Consider the following 25,728-nt stretch of genomic DNA (forward strand, 5'->3'; position numbering starts at 1 on the left):
GTGTAAATGTCCTATATAGAGCAAATTTGACTTCTCAGACATTGTGACATTAGAGGGAATTTCTTTCACCGAGTATTGTTAGAGAAGTGGTGGTAATGCACTCCCTTTTAGGGAAGGTCTGGAGCAGAGCAGCTGGGAGTGATAGTGGTTCTCAGGCTGAACAGGAGTCAATAAAAATATGCTGTTGCAAAAAGCACAACCACAATGCCAGCATGTTTAAGTGGACATACAGACCCAAGAGATGAAGAAAACCTAAGGCTTAGCTAAAACACTGTGTCTAGTTTTAGGTACTGAACTTCAGGAATGACAGAAACTATCTAGAAAGTCCAGACGAAACGACATAATCTGTATTCTAGAAATTCTAGAAAACATGACCTATGAGAAAAAAGAATTGTAGAGAAAAAAGGGGATTATTTAGTGTAGGAAACAGAAGGTTGAGGGCAACATAGCAATAGTCTGTGTACAGTTGAAAAGTCAATGCAGTAATGGGATTGATTAACCTGTTCTACGTGCTCACTCCTGCTAACATAAAAGTCATGGGCTTCACCCAAAGTAGAGGGGATACAGGTTTGAGTAACATTAACATTACAGACACTGGGATAGTGCGCCAAGAGATACTCTGGAACTAGGATCATCAGAGAGGTTCATGAAGCAGAATAACTTCTAGAGATCCCCCCAGTCCCACTTCCTCTGATTCTTCTTTTTCTCTGACCACTAAGAAAAGGAAAGTGCCCTCCTCCGTATACGCTTTCAGCTAACACAACAATCCAAGAGCCTGCAATATTCCTCAACTGCCTAGTGGTGTTCTGTGTGCACTCAATACAATCACATGAGCACTTGCACTGCTCAGCAGCCTACAATATTCACCTGCCAAAGTCCCATGAAGTTCTGCTTTCACTTCAGTAAGGCCTGGATCTGTTTTTTCTGACACAACAGCCTGACAGTTCCCCAAAACCATAATTTTCTAACTCGCCCTCAGGCCTCTGAAACGCCGTGGCCTCCTGCCGCAGAAAACCCCGACCCTGTGACCGGATCACAGCCTCACTGCTGGTGCTTCCACACCATTTCTGGGAGGCTCGGTTGGACTTTGTTGTTTTCTAGGCACAAACTCCATGCCGGCCAACGCCGCCGCACAGCGGGTCTCCACTTCTCGCTCTCTCTCTCTTTATTCCACGGCCCTGAACGCACTAACTCCTCCTTCAGCCGGCGGCCTGCAAGCCCGGCCCGGCCGACCCTGGCTCTCTTCCAGCAAAAACAACCAGCCGACGCCCTCGCAGCCCCGGCAGCTTGCCCCTCCGGCTCCGCCTTTCCCTTCCTCCCCCTTCCCCGGCCGGGCCGGGCCGAGGCGGCGGCGGGGTGTCGGCCATGGCGGGCCCACCGCCGCCTGCCGTTACGCGGCAGGTGGGCAGCGCGCGGGGCGGTGGGCAGCGGCGGCAGCTCCCGGGGGAGCTGAGGGAGGCCGCCCGCTGCCCGGTGGTGGACGCGGACGGGAGGACCGTCCCCTTCGAGGCCCTGTACGGGGAGCAAAAAGCCATCGTGGTGTTCGTGCGGGTGAGGAGAGAAGGGCTGCCCCGGGGCGGGTTGGCCGGGAGTCTCACAGGGTGTCCCTGAGGGGAGCTCCGACTCGCTGTGGAAGGGGCGGGGGGGGGGGGGGGCGGTTTACACAAGCGTGACTGGAGCAGAGAGAAAAGAAAATATAACACAGTTATATGCTTCTAAGAACCCCCGTTCTTTGGTAAAAGGACACAGTATTTGCCAGAAAGGAAGTAGTTCTTCAACCGTGCGTTCAGGGGAACGAGCATTGTGTTCCCCAGTTTCCCAGATGGCAAGCCAGCTCTCGCATTCCTAAAATATCCAGAGATAAAAATATTAGCAAGGCCCCAAGCCCAGTGTCTGCATTCAGGCCTGGATTAAACCAGGATCCTAATCCAAATTTGGTGACTGCAAAGAACTGTAATTGTTCCTGTTCCCAGTTCATGATCACCTCCAAAATGGTTTGTGCCCCAAGTCAGAATCTCATGCTTCATTGCTGTGCAATTATTTCTGTTTCTGACATGTCCAACTGTGTTGCAGAATTTTTTATGTTACACCTGTAAGGAGTATGTAGAAGACCTGGCAAAAGTCCCCAAGGCGTTTTTAGAAGTAAGTACTCTGCCCTTAATATGGACACGGGGTTGCTGTCATCAAGCAGATTTGTTATGTCCTGCTGCAGGCTGGCATGAGGCTTAAACCTTCTAGGAAACAAAAAAAAAAAAAAAAGGCTCAGAAGAAAGCATTTTCATTGTTTGCTACAATAGCCATAATGTATCTGCCGAGGACACACAGGAAAGGATTTACTGCACTACATGCACTTGCAGCAGCGTTGTTTCTCCCTGCCCTATTAGCTCGGTGCTGTTTTTTCTGCTGTGTTCTGAACAGTTAGACATCTGACAGGCATTTCTGTTGGTATTTGTACTGCCCTGGGCAGCTGTCTTCTCCTGACCACTAACTAACTATTGCCCTTTCCATTATGCCGGTATGACTGACTGATGGTTGTGCATGGAACAAAATCAGAAAATTGATCGGGATTAAAAATAGTCTCTTTTTTCTATGGTTATTTGTAAGCTGCATCAGTTGTGTAACCTGTTCTCCAGGCAGCTGCACAAACAGGAGTGACAAAGTGACGGAAAGGAGAAATGGAGTGCGCAGGGGTTGCTATGGATGGGTATTTGTTGGGTGGTAGGAGATACCAGAGAAAGACAATGATGCCCTGCTAAATGTGGAAGGTTTATCTGTCTCTTCTAGGCTGCTGATTGAAATTCTGTCATTCCCAATAGCAGCAGAGCCGATGACAGAGACTCAGCTCCTTGCTGACATCAAGGCTTAGATGGACTAGGAACTTGGGGATGAAAAGGAGTGATTTCTTTGGTGGCTCTCCCTCTCAGGACATGTTCTTCTAAACTGCTCAATCCGTGTTACTTAGAATGACATTTTCTTAATTTGACTGCTCAAATAAATGTATACAGAGAATCAAAACCATCCATGCTTTTCTTAGCGTGAGTATTCTGTTCTTAGGAGGGCTTCTTTTCATAACAGGCAAAATGATTCTATATGGGAAAGGCAAGTAGTATACCCTAATATTAAAGCAACACTGTATTTTATTAACTGTTTTACTGGCATCTGAACTTAAGTTTTGGCCTCTGTTTTAGACTCGGGCCTAATGTTGCACCTGCAAAAGACAGCAGTACACACAGATGCAAGTTATATCTATTAATGAGCATCGGTATATGTAAATCACAGATGTACATGCATCAGTATTTGCATGCTGCTTCTTTAGATGCAGGTACAACTGAGTGGAAATTTTGAATTTCCAAAATCATAGCAGGTTGCAACCAATTGAAAAGATGGCACTCTTAATGCTACAGAAAAATTAAAATTTACACATCTGTGACTTAAAATTTATCCTTAAAAATAATTTCTCACTTAATAAATTAATGTAGCTGCTAACTGTGGGTGATAGACAAAGGTGCAGGCTCCAAACATGTAAGTGATGTTAATTCCAAATAATTTTAACGGAGTGCACTGTGATCATTAACTCCGGCCACCAGATTCTGCTAATGTTTTGCGGCCGTGCAGAAACACAGAGCTCCTCTTTACAGTTTCAATACCCATGTTCTGTTCTAGGAAGCAAATGTGAGGCTTATAGTTATCGGACAGTCATCTTACCACCACATCAAGGTAAATAAAGTAGACTACTGTTATAGTCACTAAATACATTGTATCCTCTGTTGTGTCTTAATGGTTTGCATTGAGAGATTTTGCTCTGAGTGAAAAGATGGTTATTTGCAACCACAGGAAGAGAGGACAGTATGCTTTTTCAAGAAGCAATTCTAATAGTGGTACATTAATAAAGCAAAATAACTAAAACTTTCAGTTTAGAAACCACTAAGGAAATATCTTTTCTTGATTTCACTGGAAGCTTTGTTTTAGTAAGACCTTCAGGGCTAAAAATTTTTGGCCTTTAATTTAACATGACAAATCCACAGGTTTCCAAATTGGGGGGTGGGGTGGCAGTATTCCACTGTCAGTAGATCCTAAATAATTACTGTCTTAACCTTAAAAAAATACTACTTTTCTTGTATGCATGTATTTTGCAGCCCTTTTGCAGTTTAACTGGGTATACCCATGAAATGTATGTAGATCCACAAAGGGAAATTTATAAAACACTTGGCATGAAAAGAGGTGAAGGTAATAACGTATCAGGTAAGAATAATTTTCTCACCTTGTTTGGACCTACACAGAACAAAACAAGAATGATCTGATAAAATAGTATGATCACAATGTAAACAGGGAGTTGCCCACCAGACAGTCTCTTGTAGGCTGTATTTTGTCAAAACACTTGCAATCAGAAAACTCTATATTATTCATAGCAGCTGTTTGATTTTGTTGTTCTCCTTATATACTTTTTTATTTTTAGGTAACAGGTATTTTGTGGTTTTGTTTAGTGCGGAGCCCTCATGTGAAATCAAACACATTCCTGGGAAGTATCAGGAGTGTGTGGAGAGCAATGACTGGCCCGGCTTTTGATTTTCAAGGAGATCCCGCTCAGCAGGGAGGAGCTTTGATTTTAGGCCCAGGTGAGCTTCTTTGTTTTGTTTGAAAGTTACAGTCTCCTCTGGTAGCTGTTTGCTTTAATACAAAAAAAATAATCTCGGCTGCTGTCCCTGTGGATCCCAAGGTAACAGTCTTGTGTTGAACTTGTGATTTTGCTGGCTGAAGGAACGTGTGGAGGTGTCGTTGTGTAGTCCCACCTCCCACAGAGGTGGCACAAAGCTGATCACAGTCCTGCAAAAATCGATAGGAGTGCTGACAGAAGAAGTGCCTCGAAGTTTGGAGGGTTTTTTTTGACATCCTAGTGTTCACTTACATTCTTTCATATTTGATTCTAGGCATTTCATGCAGTTTTAGTAGAGGCATAATGCATGATGCTGCACCATGACAAAGTCATCTCATCAAATCATTAGGAAACATCATGCTACAGCAGATTTAATTCAATTAGATGCCTCAATGTTCCTTGCTTTTATAACAATTAAAAAAAATAATTTATGTCACTGCTTAGAATACAGTATATTGTGCAATCTATAGAGCTAGTATACTTTTGTACAAGAACTAGTAGTAAATCAGAATGCTTCTTTGATTCACTTATGTCTTTGAATGAATATATGTTTTATTCAACCATGTACATGTTTATTCTTATTCCATTTCAGGTAATGAAGTTCATTTTTTGCATCTTGATAAAAACAGGCTGGATCATGTACCCATTAACACAGTTTTGCAGCTGGCAGGAGTTAAAACAGTAAATTTCACGAACAAACCCCAGATTATTGATGTATGACGCTGACACAGTATGTAATTTTTTTAATTTGTGCTCTACAAGGACAATTCTCAAGCGAATTCCCACCAGCATTGGCACTGTTGTGTCATTATGGGACATCTGAAGCCCTTTGTAGAAATTTAGAACAGAGTAAACTACTTGGCACTGAAGATGGGCACAAAAGTGCAATTTCCACTGTGTGTAAGATAACAAAAATGAAAACACAACTGAGGCTTATTGCAAAAAGTTCTGTAGCTCATTATTTCCTCATCAATCTTGCTAATAGATTTTAAAAACCTGTGTTCAAGACATACTTAAGTAAAAAATCTGGGTTTGCTCAGGAAGAACTTGGGATTCTTGCTTTCAATCCAATACTTCTCATCGATGTTTTAAAGCTTCCAGCACTGTGTGCCGATCTTGCATTAAAAAATACCTTGAAAAATCCCACTTCAAAACACTGGGAGTAAGCTTATGCCTACTTTTGCATCTGGCACTGGTAGACATTATGAAATGCATTTTATAGTTTTAAATAAATATTTTAAATATGTCATCCATTGTCTTTTGTGTCATATGAAAAGGTGGGTCTAAGACGAGAGATAAGGGTGTCTTAACCATATTTCTGATCAGATTGTCAGTTTTGGAGTACGCTATAGTCAATTACTTGTTTTCCTATGAAGATTTGCAGCAGAATATTCTCCCCTGTGTGTGTACTTTCTCTCAGAGCAAGAAGTCTCTGAAAAAAATGTCCTTAGTTATTTCTGTCCTAGACAACTGAGATAAGGACAGCATTTTGGTTTGCAGTTCTGTCTGCATGTTATCCATTTTTCTAGTAATATTTATGTTCAGAATCTATTGCTTTCATTAAAGTAGATGTGCCCTCTTTCATCCATGAGCCACTTCTTTTTAGCAATTGTAAAATAAGATTGTCCAAGATTTATGGAGGAGCATATCCTCCTCTGCAGTTTCTGATCTTTGGCCTTCACTGTAAAATGCTGCTGTTCATACATCTCTTACCTGCAGGTTCGCTCCCCTTTTAAGCCTTAACACTAATGCAATTGTAAAACAGTATTCCGTGCAGAGGTTTGTCCCGGCATCCATTAAGATCACTGGCAGGCCCAGAGCAAGCTCCGGAGACAGCATGTGAAATTAAATGCAGTGTTCCTTGACGAAAAATAAAAGGCTTGCTTAAGAAACATAATGATACTGAGCAATGTAATTCCATTAAAGGTACTACGCTTTAGCACTTTATTAATTACATATGCATTTTGATACAGTGTGTTTAGAAGGATGATATTATTAATGTAAAATTGCTTTGTTCAGTTCCATGTATTGACTAAACAGCACTCGGCACAGGGCTAAAAGTAGTCATGTGCAGACTCTGAACCCACATGATTTCAGGGCTGGCCAGAGGCTTCCTCAGAACTTGGCATAACAGGCTGGGACCAGCAGCCAGGGCTCTCAGGGGAGTAAAGTCACTTTTCGTGACCACTGCCCCGACATTCATAAATAAGGAGCTGCCCCCTCCCTCCAGGGCTCCCCCACCTCACCGATATTTTTGAGTATGTTGGAAACTGTGTAATGCAGTTGCCTCTATGTGACTTAAACCACAGCAGAAAGCAAGCTAGAAAAGTGGTCTTATGTTTGTAAAGCAAAGACAAGAAATGTACAAAACTTACATTATTTTCAAAGAGAAAGAATGATAAATACTCAGTGTACTTGCAGTCCTTCCACTCCACTTCCTTCGCCTGATCATCACTCACAAGGACACTGGCTCTAGTTCCACTTTGGTAAGCAGTCTTTTCACTTTCACGTCCTTGGTGCTTCTCATTTTAAAGGCAGTGTTTGGCTAGTTGTTTTTCCGCTTGTTCTGCTTTCAGTAGAATTTAAATGCAATAGGAATAGTTCTATTGCTGCATTTTAAATACATTAAATAAAACTAACCTTAGCTAAAAGTTTTTCTTCAGAAAGATTCACGAAACACAGACAAACAAAAAGAGGGAAGAAGACAGAGAGGTTCTCAGGGCCTCTGACAGAGGCTTGTGCTGTTCTTCAGCAGAACAATCCTAATTAGGGCATCAGCCCTGCATTTGTTGCGTGGAAATGGAGTGTGGCACCTGGCCACAGCTCACTGAGTTCACTGGAGCCCTGTGGGACAATGATTCGCGCGTGCATAATGAATTAGAACAACAACGGCCACAGTCTTTCGTGGCAGAAATGGTTTTTGAAGTCTCAGCAGAATTTTAGGTCTCTGCTGTTACTTAGAAAAAGTATTTTTAAAAAGTTATGCAGCGAAAGGTGGAAACCAGCGGGAGATAGTCACCGACCTCATACTCAGGCAGATGGTAGAATGCTTGTCATGGCCAATTAGACAGAGGTGGGGAAGGAGCGTTTTTCAGAACTTGTTTTAACCACTAGCTTGATCTACTTCAACACCTACTTAATATAATGGTGTGTTTTAAAGCACCACTGCATCTAAGCAGCAGACTCAAACCCAGCTATTTTAGCTTTCCAGATAAATCCATTTAACGTTCCAAGCAGAAGTCGGCCGCACATACCCGACCGCTTTCAGTTGACCTCACACGATGTCGCGTCCCCTTGGGACCCTAGTCTGCCATGTGCCGCGAGAGGCACCCGGAAGACTGCGACACCTCGCCAAACCCAACACAAAATGCTCATTTCCAAAGCTCCCCCGGCCCACCTGTTACAGCGGCCGCTATGACATCACCGCCCCCGCCGCTCCGCGCTGGTGACGCCACACCGTGCTGACCCAATCAGAGGCGGCGGGGGGGGAGCGGGGGTGCAGGGAGCTGCCGCTGGCTCGGGGCGGGGGGGGCCGTAGGTGCATGGGGCGGTGGGAGGGGGCGGTGTCCGGGGAGACGCGTCAGCCGCCGCCGTCGTCGTCGTCGCCGGGTCCCTCCCCTCCGGCGGCCCGAGCCCCGCGGGGAGCGGCGCGGAGAGGATGAGGCGTGCCGCCTCGCACCCACCGTAGCGGCGCGGCCGCCTCCGCCATGAAGCGGAAGAGCTGGGCCGAGGCCCGGCGCCGCGCAACCCCGGCGCCGCCGGCGCTGAAGAGAACTCGGGGCGCGGCGTCGCGGGCGGCGGGGGGCGAGGTGGAGCGGCGGCAGCAGCAGCAGCAGCAGCCGCCTCCCCCCGCCGGGCTGGAGACCTGCCTGAGGATCGCCGGTGAGGGGCGTGCCGGGGGGCGGGCAGGGTGGTTGGCGCCGCGGCGGGAGAGTTGAGGCGCAAGTAGGGGCCGGGCTGCCGGCGGCGGGACGGGCGGGGGCCGCGGGGGTGTGCCGTCCCGTCCCGTCCCATCTCTCCCCGCCCGAGGGACGGCAGTTTCCCCTCAGCGCGGGGTGGCCGGTGACGCCGCCAGGGCGCTGGGCCGGCGGCCGTCGCTGCCTCGGACATTTGTGCCATGGGTCGGTTCTTGCGTCCCTGTGGCGTTTTCACAGTGAAACGTTCTGTAGAAATGCGCGTCCAGCCCGGCCCTTCGTCCCGGAGAGCAAATGTCGGGGGGGTTGTTAATAACTCCGGGCGTGCCGAGCAGTTGCCTTGTGCTGCCTGTCTCTGCTCGTAAGAGAGTAAAGGGAAAACGTGTTTGAACCAGGAAAACGTGTTTATCTGGGGACACAGAAATAACAGATTTCTGTCTATATTGGGGATGTAGATCTTTCTCCTCGTGTTGGGCTTGCTGGCTCACGGGTAAAATAACGGACAAGCGTCGCACCTCTCCTTGACGCTCGAGTGCCACCGGCTCAGGGTCCTCCCTCCCCTTGGTGGCCCTGCGATTCGAGGCGTGCATGGTTTTTGGCACAGGAACCCACCTCTGCGGAGAAGTGCGTTGGATCACAGCCAGAATAATTCTGGATTTAGGTTTGAGTAGTGCCCCAGCTGAAAGAGATGCTGGAGTTTACTTTGCCTGACAGGGAAAAAAAGTTTAAAAAATAATTTACTCTTTATTGTCCTGTGTCAGAATTTGAGAGTGGTAGTATTTACAACTTCTTTTAAAAAAAACAAGAAATAAGCCTCACTTAGCACTTTTTTGTGAAGGACATGGGAAATTGTCTGTAGACAGAGCAAGCAAAAATACAAAGAGTAAGTGTGGACAAAAGACACCAGTCTTACCTGTGCTAAGAAACGGGGTTCCTTCAATTAACCAGTGTGTCTCCTAGACAACAATATGTTTAGAAAACTGTAAGGTTTTGTTTTAAAAATTTGGGCATAGCAGTGTAGAAAGAATGTAAACTCCCAAAGCATATAAGATTCCTCTTCTTAAAAAGCTCTAATACTGTCAGGGAATAAAAACCTAAATACTCCAGCCTAAAATAAAGCATTTTAGGCCTAATCTACACAGAGAAACATAATGGTATATACTTACACGCAGAACTATAATGCAGAACAATAACTCCACGTGTATTTTTCTACAACTGCAACCATTTATATAGGAAATTATGATGGTGTAGTTTTAAGGTTAAATGCAGAAACCCCTGATTTGGCAGGTGATGACTTCTGGCTATCAAAGTAATTTCACTACTTAGAGCACCGTGCAGCCCAGTCCAGCTCAGACCACCAGCAAACAGGTCTGTCTAACTGTTCTCATGCAGCAGTTGCTTGGATCTGATGATACACATCTGAGTAGGCCCCTTAAATTACTGCATTTTGTCCGCCAGAGAAGTGTTCATCCATTTAAGTAACACAGTGGAGCACCTAGGTTTTGTCTTGTGTTTTTTTTCCAGGGGGATTTTGCCATATGCAGCAGTACACAGTATAACAAACTTGATTAAAATGCAGTAGATTATTATATTTAATAATATTTGATTTTGTCTTGATCTTGTTACTGTGCACAGTGGCTGCAGTTCTAATAATGGAACAATTATAGTCTTAATTTTTATTACGATGGTATGTCATAGTTTTTTTTTTAAAGAGAAACCTTAAAATAATTAGCCCACAGGCTTACCTTTTATTCTTCTGTTTTAAAAGTTATTTCAAGTTTTGAACTGTCAGTTCTGCCTTCTCATAATGCAGTTCTGAGAAATGAATTAATAAGTCTGGACTGGACGTAGATTAAAGCATAAGGCCTTAATTCTTGCAAATGGTCACTGGTAAATATTTTAGCCTTTGTAAAGGCTGAGAGGTTTGTGTTAGCTTATCTGCTTACAGAAACAGTGCCAAACGCGTTAAAAACGTTGCAGGCTACCCTCATTTTCATCTTTGCTAAAAGACAGACGCAGAAGACAAACCCAAATAGCTGTAAAGATCTATGGATCTTTTCTTGCTTGATGTTACATTCATAAACAGCAAAGTTTGCAATGCATTGTTTGCATGGATTTTATACTCAAAATCCAGTAATTATTGCATTTCTTTATTTCCTAATGAATTGTATGCATCAGCCATATGTAAGAGTGATTTTTAATCATAATAATCTAAATATTATTACTTACTATTAAGACTAGTTCAGGAAAACTGTTCTTGTAAAAAATTTTGGTTTGGTCTATTAAGCTGCACCTTAACATTTTCTCTTTGTCAGCTAATGCATGAGGCTTGCTTGTATGAATTCAATTTGCTGGAACTGAATGCATTTCTTCTGTTTATTAGAAACATATTCCCATATCCTTCTGATCTCTGAAAGAAGTAGTTTATATGATCTAAAGAAAATGTAACAATTCTGTGTGAGATGCTTGAAAGCTGTTGATTTCCTTTCCTTGGCTACTTTTCTTTGTCATTGCTCTGATTTTATAAATAATATTTTAAAGAAGATGTGAAATTGTAATGCTTAAACCTCAGGCAAAAGTTGTGTGTTTTGCTCTTGCCTTTTTTCAGTAGTTAATTCTAAAATGAAGTAACTGCAATAACTGCACATGGAATTAAATTTTAAGTGATGTAACACCATGGGGTGTTTCTTCACATTTATTTGTCTTCCTGCTAAATGTATATCCAGTTTGTTTACAGTGAGAAACTAACAACCTAAAGGATGGTCTAAGCTGTACTGTATGTGCCTTTTTTTCCTTTATTGATAACTGTTTGACTTACACCATCACTTGGAGTTTTTATGAAATAGCATTTGGTTTAATATGTTCATTGGTAGGTGGGTTGTTTATTTGGTTTTATGTTGTTTTTTTTACAAACCATTGAGTTGTCTTTTGGTTTTTTTCCGGTATTGCTGGCTTGTCATTCTAAACCTTGTGTATTATGGAAAAAAAAATGGGGTTTTTTTGAATGCTAAGGACACTTCTACTGAGTATCATTAAGGTTTCCTACATTCTGACTATCAACACTTTCAGTTAGTTTTCATTATACAACTATCTCAGTACGAAAGTTGTATTTACTCTTTTATCAATATGACCTCACTTACTTGCGAGTCTTTCTCAAAGTTAATATTTTAAATATGAGTTTAAGGCTTTTAGTATCTCATCCAGCACTGAAAGTGCATGAACATGTATGAAGTAGTCTTGTGTATCGGACAAGAGCGGCAGAGTGCAAGGACTTTATTGAGTAAAGTAACAGTGGTGTTGGTCAGGCATGACGTGGCCCTGAAAATGTTTTTTTTTTCATAGTCTCTGTTAAATAAAAAGTTCCTTTAGCTTTTTAGTGTGCTTTCATTTTCTTTTGCAGAGGCCAGGTTGTTATTCTAATTGCCAACTCTATCATCACTTATATTTGAAATACCATAGTGATGAGTGAATGAATCTGTTCCAGGATAGAATGACTAAAAAGAAAATCTCGTACAATTTTGCTTTTCGTCTTGACATTGCAACAGGATTTGTCTTTTATGTTTTCTCATGTGTCTTCCTGATATTTTGGAGTCTTTTAAATCAAACACAACTAGATACCATGTACCAATTCTGAATTTAGAAATACCCTCGTCTTACAATAGTAAGTAAGTCTGGTTACATTCCTGGTAATTCAAAACAGACTAATGTTGGTTTTCGTTGCACCGTCAGTCTCCTCTGAATTTCTCATTTAAAGCATCTGTTTAACAATAGAACTGTAGAATTTACCTTTTTTTATTAAATAATCTTTCCTGATCATATGCAGATTTGCTCTGCAGGGAGTGCCTGTTTGGTGTTTAGTTGTCTCTTGAGTTACTAAAATTTCTTTCTCCAAGGCCCGTGCAGCAGATCCCGAGAAGCGTCACGCTTACTGAGAGTAGAGGGAAGAAGATTATTTTGTCATCTCTATATTCACATTAACGTGATTTTGAAGTGGTAGCTATCAGTTTTCTACATGTCTGTTGCCACAGAACACTGTAGATCTGAAAATGAAGCAAAAAGCTTTTCCTCCTGTATGCACACTGCAATCAGATGTGTGATTATTACAGCTTGTATAGACATGCTTGTGCTAGCTTTAATCTCACCAGTTCATGTACCAGCAGTAGCAAAGCTATGGTAACACAGTCCTCGGATAGGGGTATGCAGGCTCATTTTGTTGTACGTTGGATGCTTACTCAAATTAATTGCCTACAGTGACATCTGTGTTCCTATATTTTAACTTTTATTATATGAGGCTAACAAAATTAACTAATTGAAGTATATCTAACATACTGCAGTCATATCTCCTAATTACAGTGCAGATGCAGCGTTTAAGGCAGTGAGCCTTACTCTTGTTCTTCTGAGAGAGGATTAGACAGGTCTGCTCTAGTTTGATAGTTTTAGGATGACCTTTTATCAGAAATTTGCAGGAATCTGGAAGTGCTCAAGCAGCTCATATGTAAACGAAATACTAAAAAGCTAAAATTAGCAAAGGAAGCACAAAAATAATGAAATGGAAGCCTTGGTCCTGGAGTCCAAACCTTTGTGGAGTTCTAGTGAAATCAGTTTATCAGTGCTGTAGTGTATTTTATGTGTAAGCCCTCATCCTGCAATCAGATCCTTAATGAAGGAATTCTCCTTTCTCAGTGTGTGTTACTCCTATTCAAAAATCAACACACTGATCCTTGCCTACTGTAAACAGAACTGGGAATGTGTTTGCAAAAACAGAAATGGTGAGCATTTGTCTGATGTTGGACTAGTAAGCCGGTAGAAAGGTAAATACATTTATGGGAAAGGACTTCTCTGTGTAGCTCATTTCTAAAATCTCCCTATTGGGATACATGTTAAAAAGATGTAGCCCGCTGTTTACATAATGGGGAGCAATTGTTAGCGGTGCTCAGGAGCAGACAGCTTGTCAGGATACTGACATTTGACACAAAATGCTATTATTGTGAGGTACTTCTGTAAATTCATTAAACTCGAATTCTTTCAGGTGTTTTAAGAATAGCAACAGTTAACATGATCCAGGGATACCAGTACAGAATTGAATGCCAACAGCGATTCAAAAGACTATGTACACACTGTTCACTCAAGATAGGAATTCTTATTTTTGTTGGATGTTTTTGAAAAAGCTGTGAAGATTTTCAGTAGAAGTGGGAATGCTGAGGATGCAAGTGATTCTGTTACTACAAATCCTGTTCAGGAGCAAAATGCTAAATTATTTTACGTCTTTGACCTGTGCAAATATATTTCTTTTAATTTTGATGCTTAAGTTGTATTTGAGGATTTTTGGATAACTCTGTGTAGTGCTTTTATATTTTCGAAAGTGACTTTATGTGAAGAAGCTGGTGTGCAAGAAGGTACGGGGTCAGTTTGAGTACTACGGCCATTCTGCCCAGACTTCGATGATGTGAATGTTGTTTGTGTACACTGAGATCTCAGTTTAAGTCAATAATTAGACTGTATCTGAAGGACAGATGCCATCTAGGGAAACATTCTGGCTGTGTATTCCCACTGTTAACCCCCAGTGGCCTGGATAAGCGAGCTTACTACAGAAAACTTTACCTTGTAAGGAACCTGGTGGCATCTAGCCATTAAATCATGTTAGAAGTGGTGTGAAATTCTAGCTTGGGGCTGTAGTGTGACATGTGTTTAATCTACCAATACCAGTTTAAACACAATCCCTAGATATCATATCCTGTCAGTTCTCCTTTCTGCTTCCTCCTTTGCCTTCATTCCTGCACCACCCCCCTCCCACCCCCTTAGCTCTCATTCTCCGAACAGAGGGAAGTAAACAAGCAAAGCAGCTTTTTTTCCCCTTTTTCTGCCTTTTTTTTTACTACTGTGCTAGGATACCTGTTACAGTTTTTGATTCACAAAAATTCACCTTGGCAGAGCACAGGGAGTAACACAGTGGTGGGGACAGATGCAGGAGAGCTGTGGGAAGCTGGGGTTCCCTCTACCCCCAAAGTGTTGGTCTAAACATTTTCCCAGGACTGGTTTTCTTTGAAGCAGTTTTCCCTGTAGCGCATTTTGCATCCAGTTGCGGTATTGGTGCACTTGCTTCTCCACACGTATGTTTCCCTTTGTGGGCCAGTTTAGTCACTTCCTGAAAATGCACAGCACTACTCTAAATTTTATCTTTTGGCCGGTTTTAGGAGATGCCTTGGTAAGAGCTGGGAGGTGCAGAAGTTCCTAAGCAGGTAATGCACTTCCCATCTAGTACGGAGCTGCTGTGCCTACAAGGTGGGACTATTAGAAACTGAATAAGCAAGTTTGGTGCCTTCCTTTTGCTGAGAGAGTAAGGAAATAAGTGCCTGACTTGCTCAAGAGTTACTGTACATCCCACTGGTTGCACCTGACCTGTAAATGTTTAAGCCAAACGATTCACATCAGGCTGCTGTTCTAGTGAAATGTGCATTTAGCACATAGTACTGAAATGTACGCTTTTTGGTGGTGGTGTCTGCCTCCACCCCCTGAGATAATGCTGTACATAGGTGAGAACTGAGCATGAGAGTGTTGAAATATAGACATGGGGACTCCTTTCCTGGTGTACTGTCCTGAAGGATTTTGTTTTGAAGCATGAAGTGACTTTTTTTTTCCCCTGCTTTCTCGAAAAGAAGATACTGTTCTTCTTTATCAGAAATTATACTTTGAAATTATACATTTTTATGCAGGTGATCTGTTTTGATATGTAAGTAATATATCCATTCTGGGCAATTAGTTTGCAAAAAATAAAATCTTTTGTTTTAGGGGTGAATTTTAATCCATGTATTTTATAATGATATTTTTTCAGCAAGAGGAAGAAAAGTATTGCTGCGGTGCTGCAAGGCCTCAACTTTTCTTGACCAATTACCGCAAGCACAGCAATTTACAGCAGCAGCACAGTCCGTGTTTAAAGTTCACTAGGGCTACAGCTCCACCAGCCGTAAAAATAATTTATACCTCTGTGAATACCACTGGCATTATTTTTTCCCCCTCAGCTTAACAAGGGAAGATAGGACAAGCACAAGGTGCCTTCTGCCTGCCTACAGGCAAGCTTTGGGGGGCGGCTGGGGTCGGGAGGTGGATGGGGATGTCCAGGTGGTGGCTCTGCTGGTGCTCCCGTGGGCCGCAGTGGGCTGCGCCCTTGCCGCCTTGCATCCCTCCGGTGTCTGTAACCTGCAGGTTTTAATTGCATGCCACTACTGTCAAAATAGTTGTTTTATGGGAAGATAGGAAGTGCTTGTGTTTCGGTTCAAGTGCACTTTGCCGTTTAGTTTAAAATAGGTGCTATGAGGTGCTGAGAGATTGTGGCTTAGTTGGGGTGTGTGTGTGTGTTGGTACTTGGCGTGCAACAGGTGGGGTCTGTTGCCAACAGGAGGTGGGTGTCTCCTGTGTGCATGGGTGCAAGACAGGCTCCTGCTATATTGCAACGTCGTCAAACAGGTAGCTTTCCTGGAACACTTTGGGAAAGAACACTAAAGAGCTGGGGATTACAGTAACACTGCTGAGCAAAAAGCCTCAATCTTTGTGTGCCTTGCTGCTTAACAACAGAGAAATAATAATATCTAGCTTGGTAATACGTAAAAGAAGATTTGGTTCATTTTAAACCATTTAAAGTTGTTCTGTTGACAGGTAATATTTCAGACTTTCAGCAGAAAAGTGTAATGTTTATAAAGGCTTTAAATGTTCTTGCATTTCAGATCGCCTTTATTTTGCAATTCTTTGCCAAAAACCAAAGAGTGGAGTTGCAAATACCCATTATTTCTGCATAGATGATGAACTTGTATATGAGAAGTAAGTACAGACCTATTTTTTCCTGGTTTTTACAGAAATAAATTAGTCAGAAGAACAGCAACGAGGAACCAGTCTAATTGACATTCTGTTTTTTAAATGTAGCTGAGGGAAGCATACCATTCCCATTATAGAACTAATTACACGAATTTGGTCCTCTCAGACTTATCTGCCATGATGATTTATATGTCTTAGAATGGTTTCTTGGCTTCCCATCAGGATTTCTTAAAAATCTTTTAAAAGCAGAAGCTTTCGTTGTGCCCATTCTTGTCAGAAGACACAGGATCATGACGCAACAATATATATTCAGAAGCGCACACTGGACTGCCAAGCTGAAGGGGACGTCTTTGATTGCTCAAGTATTAAGTGGAATGTCTAAACTTCCTAGAATAAGAGAAAAAACTGGCAAAATCAATTCAAGCCTTTATGAGCTTACAATGGCTATATTATTACCCCTGTAGTGTAAACAGTATATGCCTTTGTATGTGAACTGGAATGCTGGTAGTTCTTTAAATATTTTTGACCAAGGGTGTGCTTACTGTTTTTTAAAGTACTAATCAGTCTTTATTCTCTGTGTTCACTTTTCTCTAGTGATGTTAATTGCCTTCTTTTAAAGTAAAACTTTTGGGTTGCTCTTAAAATAGAGTTTCTAAACTGGTATCACAGAGTGATACAGTAGTGAGAATTTTACAGCCCGTGAGTATTCCAGTTTGGTTTTGAGTGGTGATGTCTGGAAAACAAAAAGTTCTAGTCTCTGTTTAAAGATAACAAAACTGTTTCCTCCAACAAAATAGTATGTATGTAAGAAGGCATTAATGTTTTTAGAATGATATGCATATATCACACATATTTTATTACTCCTTGCTTTGTGCATCTGATTAAAAAGGTATTTGCAGACATCATGTATGCTTTTTCCCCTTTCTCCTACCAGCTTCTATGCAGACTTTGGACCACTCAATCTGGCAATGGTCTACAGATACTGCTGCAAGCTAAATAAGAAATTAAAGGTAACACTTGGGTTTTTTTATTCAATATTCTTGACTTTTTAAAGAGCAAAACCAAACAGGCCAAAAGTTCTTTGTTAGGGTGCTTTTCTGGGTTCCTAATCCAGCTAAATTTTGAATATAAATGTATAAATGCTAAATTTTTGTTAAGGTGAATTTAGGGAGGAGGAGAGGCATCAGGAGGGAAAAACCACTTCTAAGAACCAGAAAGTGCAGCACCATGGGAGTAACTAATGTTAAGCTCCTAAAAGATGATTTGCTAAATGGGTGTGGACTTTGTTAAATGAAAAGCTGCCCTCCTGAAATTCAGTCTTCTTGGCAATCTGCCAGTAGTGAATGAGCTTGAGGGTGCAATGCAACACATTTTCATTTGAGGTGGTTTGTATTTGACTTGGGCTTATCTTTTGGTTCTGACATCTCTTTGATAAGAAGCAACATTTGATCTTTGATAGCGTTTATGTCATAGTCCTGAGGGAGACTACCATGCTCCTACAGCAGATTATCTTCTCTGAAGGCTGCTCAGTATTTTCGGGATTGGGCTCTTGATAAAGCATAGTGTCTTTGAAACAGAGAGTTCCTATATTAATTAACATGAATGACTTCAAATCAGTTGACTTCTAACAGATGTTGGAGTATAAAACCTGTTAGGCAGATAAAAAAAAAACTTAATAGCTTTAATGTGAATCACAGTTTGCCTCTTCAAAACTGCTTAGATCTTGAAACTGCCACTGAACTCTGAAAATTGGGAAGTATGCAGAACATTATAGTTTAACAGAGATTTTTTTTTTCTTTATTCTTGTTCCTTGATGTCTGTCATTGGTATTAGTTTGCATAATTCAGACTTGCGTTGTCACTATGACACTACGAACAAGTTTGCCAGAGACAAGATCCTCTGATTTTTGCCTACAGGATGCTCTGAAGCAACACAAGTTTATATTTTAATCCCTTTGAATATTGGTTTTGGTATTGGAGAGACATGTTAGGATTGCTGAGAACATACTACTGCTAGTGATCTGGGGTGTATTTGTCTTGAGTGTATTGAATAGTGTCTGAGCAAGTAACATTGCTCTTTAAATAGTGACATTTTATGGTAGCTTAGCAGTTGATCAAAGTATACAATTTCAAGAGCACCAAAATTTGTTTCAAGGTCCAGTCAGGGGATAGTTTTTGCTGCCACCACAGATGTGTGTCCTTTCTATTGTCAATGAATGCCATTCCACTCCCTTTCTAAGACAAAAGGAGACACGATATTTTAAAAAGTTATTTATGTTGAAGTTTAAAATACTTTCAAAATATTTTAATCTAAGCATATATTTTCCAGTGGTTCTGATCCTCAGAAACAGCTACTGGTTTATTTATTTAGAGTCAGGTTTTCTTTAAGAATAAAAAAGTCTAAATTCTGTTTTCAAAACCATGGGCAACTTTAACATGTTTGTGATGTTTTTGAGAATGGCACTGTGTATTTACATCTCACAAATGCCTGTCTGTTGCATAAGGCTGAAAGTCAGAAGTAGTAAATGCATTCAAGGAGTGAAAGAAAGATTACTGTAATTTGTATCAGAAATTATTAACACTGGATACTGAGAAGAACACTGGAACAATCTAGGTAGGGATGCAACAGAGTCTTCCAAAGCCTTTGAGGGACTAGTCTACAGTATACTTGGTTCATCTGAGGTGGAGGCTGAAAGTAGGTGAACAGGCTCTTGCGTTCTTCTAATTTTTTAAAAGAAGGCATGAAAAGTCTAAAATGCAGAATCATAATCTTGTTCATTTCTCGATACAGTCATTTTCATTGATAAGGAAGAAAATAATTCATTATACTGGCTTTGATCAGAAAAAGCAAGCAAATGCTGCATTCCTCATAGGCTCCTACGCAGTAAGTATTTACATTTTTACATTACATCAGGTTGATAAATGTGTTCATTTTTTCATACTCAATTTTTAAAACAGCAAGATAAAACCAATTATTTTCTCTTGAATGATCTTCCTACTAATGTATTCTATAGTAAGGTACCACATACAAAGACAGTTTTTAAAGTCTAGCAAGTATGTGAATGAAGTTGTATGGGTTTATTTTTTTTCTTCTCTACTGCAATCTGTGCTCCTAAGAGATAAGAACACCACTGAAAAAAAATTCTTTATGAATATTTTAATTTAGAAAAAAAATGACTGTTTCTTGATGTTTTTCCTTTCCCCCACCCACACATGGTCTCTTTTTTTTTTTTAAATAGAGAAATATTATCTTGCATGAAGTACAGTGTATAATTTCTCATTGCATGCATGTTTAAATAGACCTTTTCTTCCCCAGATGCTACTTTTGTAATGCAAGGTGATCTCTTCAGTTAACCTAGGAGGAGTGAGATCGTGTGGTAGGCTTAGAGCTGGTATAAAGCCTGAGAATATACAAGGTGGCTGAAAATGTACTGAGCCCGGTACCTGACTGCAGAGGAGAAAATGACTGGCTTTACATCACAACTGCATCTAAAGAATCAATGTTTGGTACATAGAAGTGTAGTCGAGGAATAAAGTGCTGAATGCTTCAGAATGAAAGATGTGATGTACCATATTCATGTTCTGTTTTGACTTGTAACACACCTTGATTGTAACCATCTCGCATGTTTACTGAGGAATAAAATCGAGTGGGAACCTATGCGTACTTTGATGTTGGAGATTTGAGGGGTCAGAGTTCATGTTGCTTGAGGTCATTCCTATTCTTGGTTGCAAGCCTGTACAGTTCTTGCTGTGATGCTGGCAGTCTCATTGCTGCCTCTCTACATCATGCAGGATGTCTGTTTTCTGCTCCACAGGGTTTCTGTGTTGTCTGTTTCCTACAGTACTTATTAGAAATTAAGAACTAGATTTCAAAATGTGTCACTCTTGGTATTTGAAACATGTGCTTAGGAATGTTGCTGTTGACCTTTGTATTCTTAAAACACATGGAAACCAGCAACATGAGTTACTAAACTTGCTGCAGTTAAGGCATTAAGTTGACAAAACAGCTGCAGCTTTTAGGAAAACTGCTTATTCCTAGTGACTTGATCATAAGAGAGGCCCAGAAAGCGAGAATGGACTGGCTTCAGTTATCAGCCGTTATTTGGTAGGAAATGGGTTTTGTTTTTCCCTAAGCTTTTGTTCTGAATACGTGTAGTAGTATTGTGCAGCACAGCATCTGACATTTGGAGCAGAATCCACAGTAAGGAAAGTTAACTAATGTCAAAACAGTCCAATACAAGAAGTGCATAGCGAAGCACTATGTGGGCATCAGTCCCTTCCTTGATTGGGGGGGTGTCTGTCTTGCATAATCACAAGTCCTAGATGGTGAGGTAGCTCAAGCTAGATGCTGATTTTCTTTCCAGCGCAACAGACTTTTGCTTTGATACTGCGTTTTCTATGCAGTAGAGTACAGTTTCTTCCCAGATTCCTGTGGGAGGGATTCCAGTGAAGGAAGATCACAGAAGAAAGACTGTGTCCCTGAGGCTTACTTTTTCCCCTGGCACCTTTGATGATCTTTCATGAAGGGGCAGGCTTAATCACAGCACTCACTGCTGAAGTGTTCAGACATACACATCCCACCTTTATGCAGGGACAATTGGATTGTTCTCTATGGGGCGAGGAATGGTATAGGATCTGTTCAGAATGCATGATAAATGTATGTCTATAAGCATATTTCCCGATTGAAAGGAAATACGTTGAAGCCTTCTTATTTTAAACATATGTAGGCTTAAGTATCCACCTACTTTTCAGTTCAGAGTGCTTTGCTTTTTGATGAAGGAGGATCCATCCAGCTATCGGTAGAAACGTTAAGAAGCTTTTCTGTAATCAGACCGTATCCTGTTGGTAACGCTCTTTGCTGCTTGAACTGGGTATCATCATTTAATTTCTGATCCCTTACAATATAAGTGGTAGGTTGCCACTGTATTTTGTTTTCTGTGGGTTAAATGTGTTTCCTTGTTTGATTTTGGTTTTTTAGCTTCATGGTTTATCTTAGTTTGAGGAACTGTGTGGCAGTACATCAGGTTGGAGGAGTTCAGGTGGGAAAAGCAAGGAAGTAGAAAGGGAAAGTTACCTTTGCAGAGTTAGTCATGAAAATAGTGCTTGTCTGTGTGTACTGTAAGGCCTTTGATAATTTAGCATAGTTTTGGGTGCAAGGTGCTCTGCAGATGCAGGTGCTCTAGGTTACTTGTTAGGAATAACAGGCTGCAAGGTTTTCAGGAATTGCACAGTCACAAGTGTGCTTTATGGTTTTGTTTTGTTTTTTTTTTTTTTTTTTTAAAAGCACAGCCACATTTTAACACATTAAGCTATAATGAACTGTACATAACTAGTTCTCTTCTGGAACTTGTGTGTCCTCGTAAACATTTAATATTTTTATGCTATCAACTTCCAAGCCTGTCATTTTAATGGCTTGTTGACCTTAAATTTGTATATTTAAACAGAGTATTATTTAACTTCTGCTTAAAGGAGCTGGGATATATTAGCATGATTTATCATTCAGCATCTTTTGTTTACATATATGTTGTGTGGGGATATGCTCATTTTGACTACTAAGGCATTCATGAAAGTCTTCATTAACTATGGTGAAGTGTAAGGGCAGCTGTTAGGTTTACAAGCAAAGTCTGCTCCCAGTCTTTTCTTCACAGTTGGTGTGTTTTAATGTTTCACCCCCCTTTTCATCTAACTTGTCTTTCTTTCCTCTTCAGTGGAGATAGTTTCTGAACTCTCCAGGCTACACACTTCTTTATCCCCACTCCTGCATCTGCTGCTTCCTTCCAGGTGTACTTTGATGTGACAGCAGAGCCTAACTCAAGCTACAGGGCTCTTCAGTATAACATGGCCTTAAAAGTGAAGAACAAAGTTTTCAGATACATTGTTATATGTGTAGTTTTAGAATAAAATATGAATTTTTAGAGTAAATCTTAACAATTTAGATCTTAATACCTTTATTGTTCATCTTCCATCTATTTTAATTCTGTACTTTGTTTCATTTTTACAGATTATATACTGCATAATGGAGATAATATTCTTCTGTGTAGATTAGCATAAAATTGGCATGTTCAGCCACACGAAGGGTAGCCAGAATTCTGTGTGTGGGGTTGAATGTTTACACTTTATATATGTGTGGAGGGGGTGAGGGGAAAGAAGGGAGGGGGGTGAAAAAACCCTGTGTTCTTCACCTTTTAAAGAAAAATTGCTTTTCCTTGGAAGCTATCTGCACTGTTCAGGCCTTACTACTCTACCAAAGCAGCAGTGATCTTCTGAGTTGATCTCTACAGTGGCTTCTCTTGATTTTCGCCAGGACTTGGCTGTGGGTGAGGAAAGTCTGCTTCTTCCATCTTTGCTCCTTCTATATTAAGAAAGAAAATGTACCCTCTGTGCCCTGTCCACCCAATTCCCAAGCTCCTCCCTCTCCCCTTGACTGCATTAACTTGGTAACAGTGTTTTTTTTCTCAGGCCTGGCACTAATTATGTACTTGGAGGCTGACCCTCCGAGGGTACCGCCCCATGAACTGCTGTAATTCAGGTCATCTTCACCAGGACTCATCTCTGTACTTTGTCTATTTTCCCATCTTCTTTCTTCAGGGTAAGCAGCGTTTCCTTCAACCGTTCTGATCCATAGTACTGTTTTTTTGCCTTTTCAATTTGTTAGTGCCCTTCCTAGCTGTGGACCTAATGCTGGGTAGAAGCTGGAGGTTGCAGAAGCAATTAGCGCCCTTCTGTGTGATGTTGAACTGCTCTGTTCTTACGTTGGCATTTGCAGAATTATCTCTGGGTAAGCCATGGGAAAGCAGGGAAACCTGTTTGTTTAGTGGTCGGGGATGAGTGGTGGTAAATGGGTAACTGCGGCAGCGCTCAAATTACAGGTGGGTAAACTGTGTTTACCCTCAGTAACGTTTTGGTGAGAGGTGCCTGGGCTTGACAAGCGAGTGACAGAGATGGACAAAGTACTGTCCTTTCATTTAAGCAAAAGTTGCTTCGGGTCTTTTTGGCTTTCTCTGTGTTTGTGTCCTCTAAAAAGCTACCTTCTCTGAACTGTATTTGGGAAATCGTGATTAGCCTTCATGACAACAGCTTTTCCTACTGTTTGTTTGTACTACATTCTTCCTCACAATGTTCTTACCAGACTGCTTGTTTCATAGGAGAACAGAGGTTGCTCTTTGGGGGTCCCTCACAGTAGTACTAGCTTGCTTTCTTAGCTGGTGAAGTACTGATGTGCTCAGCCCAGTCAGTTCCCAGCTAATAGGATTTTCTATTCCTCTCCTCCTCTGTTTAAAAGGTAATTGGAGGTTTCTTGCTTTTGTTTATGATTAACAGAGAGAGCTGCTAGAGACAGGCAGTTATTCCCTCTCTGCCACTTTTGTCCACTTAATGGCTGTGTTTCTGCTACTGAAGGGGCTGTTGGTCACATATGCATTTCTTCAGTACACCACAAATCCATACAGGAAGCTTTTGATTCTGTTATATGTATTTCTATTTTAATTTTGCTGTATTTGACCCTTTCTTCTAAGGAATATTGATAGAAAAACTAATGTATTTACTGACTGGTATATCCAGTGGAGGTTTTAATGAAGTAAAGTGCTTTGAAGTTATAGCAAAATTACACATGTGTGTGAGCTTGTGTTTGAGTCCAGTCACACACAGTAGTTATTTGTATTTGTTCAAAATGTATGGGTTGTGATTATTTGCAGTTTATAGCAGTTCAGGCTGTTTTGGGTGAGTGAAATTTTTGGAACATAGTTGTGTCTCATGAAATTTGCTTGTAAGCAGTTTAAAATGAATCGTTTCATTATTTTCTTGCTTTTTAGTCAGTAGGGTTGGTAAAATATGTGATTTAGGTAGCAACCGTAAGTAGATTTTGCAGTTAAAGATGAGCAGGACGGTGAACTTGATTTCACTAAGCACATCATAGACGTGAATTTAAAGTGCTATTTACAGACTTGAGTTGATAGTTTCTAACAGTACAGCATATTTAAATATCCTATTTAATTTTCCTGCAAAACCAATAAGTTATGTCATAGGTGATTGTTATCAAACATGGTTTTGTCTTGCGTGCAGCATTACTCTTTCACTTGGCGATCCCATGTATTGAAGATAAAGGTGCCTTTTCAACCAGAGCTTCATTTCCTTTTCTACCAGGAACACTTTTCATCCTATTGTGAATACCGTTTTCATGGTTGTAACGCTAATCTAGGAAACCTTTGTTTAAAAAATAGGGCTGATTTGAAAACACTGATATGAATCAGACAATAACATGGCTTGCTTAAAGAGCTTTCATTCTATGGTTGATTTTAAATGCTCATAAATAAAGACTAGGTTACCTAGCCCCGCAAGCCCTTCTGTTTCATTCAGTGAATACTATAGTGGCTGTTTGACTGCACAGCAGTGTTGGCAGGAGCAGTGCTTGAGTGCACCTTTCCCAGTACTCAACGCTTGGATGGTTCTTGACCATTCACAGAGCTGTCTGCAGTCCCTTAATTAGAAACAGATGTCCTAAATGAAAAGGATGATTAGAGCAATGTTAATGGTTCAACTGCTAATCGCAAATTTCTGGCTGTATTTTGAAGTTCAGTAGCATTTTTTTTGTATGCATAAAGAAAGCAAATTTCTAAAGTGTTGGTACACAGGTGATCACATAGTGTGATAAAATGCTATGTTATTTTGACTTGAAAGATGTCAGTTCCTTATGGTAACAATTGTCCTGAAAGGTACTTATGTAAAAGACTTGTAAAGGATTTTAAGAGTTTTTCCGTGTGTATTTGTGTGTGTGTTTGTATGTAGGTGTGTATGTGTTTGTATGTAGATGTGTATGCACGCCCATCTGCACTTGCATATGATTGTTGGAATATACTGTACTTGTGGATGATTTTTTTCAGATCTGATGAATTTTCTATGATTTTTTAAAAAGCTGCCTTTTTTTTTTTTTTTCAATACTATTTGCCTGACCTGCAGGAAAGGAGCCCCTGGGTAAATGAATGTAAAATTCTAATAGACTTTTCTCCATTTGTATATAGAAGAATGAACAAAAACTATCCCAGAAAATACTTCTGCTAAATAACAGTTAATATCATTGCTTGAAATATATTCTAGTATTTTTCATCTTTTTAGTAGTACTTCTTGCTGGTTGCTTTATTGGCATTAACTTAGAATCATGGAATCATTTAGGTTGGAAAAGACCTTTAAGATCATCAACTCTAGTCTTTAACCTAGCACTGCAAAGTGCAGCACTAAACCATGTCTCTAAGTCACATATCTACGCATCTTTTAACCTTAAACTTTTTAATCTTAAGAAAACAACTTTATTTCTGAAAGTGTCTGTCATCTTAGAAAGCACGGCAGAAACATAACA

The 25,728-nt window shown here is 40.8% G+C and overlaps 2 protein-coding genes across 4 annotated transcripts in view; both read left to right on the plus strand.

Annotated features, from left to right (window-relative positions):
• Positions 1–1,270: 1,270 nt before the first annotated feature.
• PRXL2C (peroxiredoxin like 2C) lies at positions 1,271–5,901 on the plus strand. 3 transcript variants are annotated; one of them, XM_063320841.1, is made up of 6 exons: positions 1,276–1,551; positions 2,074–2,142; positions 3,664–3,717; positions 4,137–4,242; positions 4,485–4,616; positions 5,247–5,901. In XM_063320841.1, exons 1-6 carry the CDS (start codon positions 1,366–1,368, stop codon positions 5,372–5,374), a joined length of 675 nt encoding a protein of 224 aa, XP_063176911.1. In that variant the 5' UTR covers positions 1,276–1,365; the 3' UTR covers positions 5,375–5,901. The 3 variants fall into 3 exon arrangements, with proteins under 3 accessions (XP_063176913.1, XP_063176912.1, XP_063176911.1); XM_063320842.1 differs by lacking the exon at positions 3,664–3,717 and having other exon boundaries at positions 1,272–1,551; XM_063320843.1 differs by lacking the exons at positions 3,664–3,717; positions 4,137–4,242 and having other exon boundaries at positions 1,271–1,551; positions 4,457–4,616.
• A 2,250-nt stretch (positions 5,902–8,151) lies between these two features.
• Positions 8,152–25,728, plus strand: part of CDC14B (cell division cycle 14B) — a 46,902-nt gene continuing 29,325 nt past the window's right edge. Inside the window, 4 exon segments of the mRNA XM_063320220.1 lie at positions 8,152–8,536; positions 16,290–16,383; positions 17,312–17,387; positions 19,168–19,260. Coding sequence (XP_063176290.1) covers positions 8,362–8,536; positions 16,290–16,383; positions 17,312–17,387; positions 19,168–19,260 — 438 coding nt within the window. The 5' untranslated portion in view covers positions 8,152–8,361.

The sequence above is a fragment of the Chroicocephalus ridibundus genome, chromosome Z (genome assembly GCF_963924245.1).
Source record: "Chroicocephalus ridibundus chromosome Z, bChrRid1.1, whole genome shotgun sequence".
NCBI classification, from domain to species: domain Eukaryota; kingdom Metazoa; phylum Chordata; class Aves; order Charadriiformes; family Laridae; genus Chroicocephalus; species Chroicocephalus ridibundus.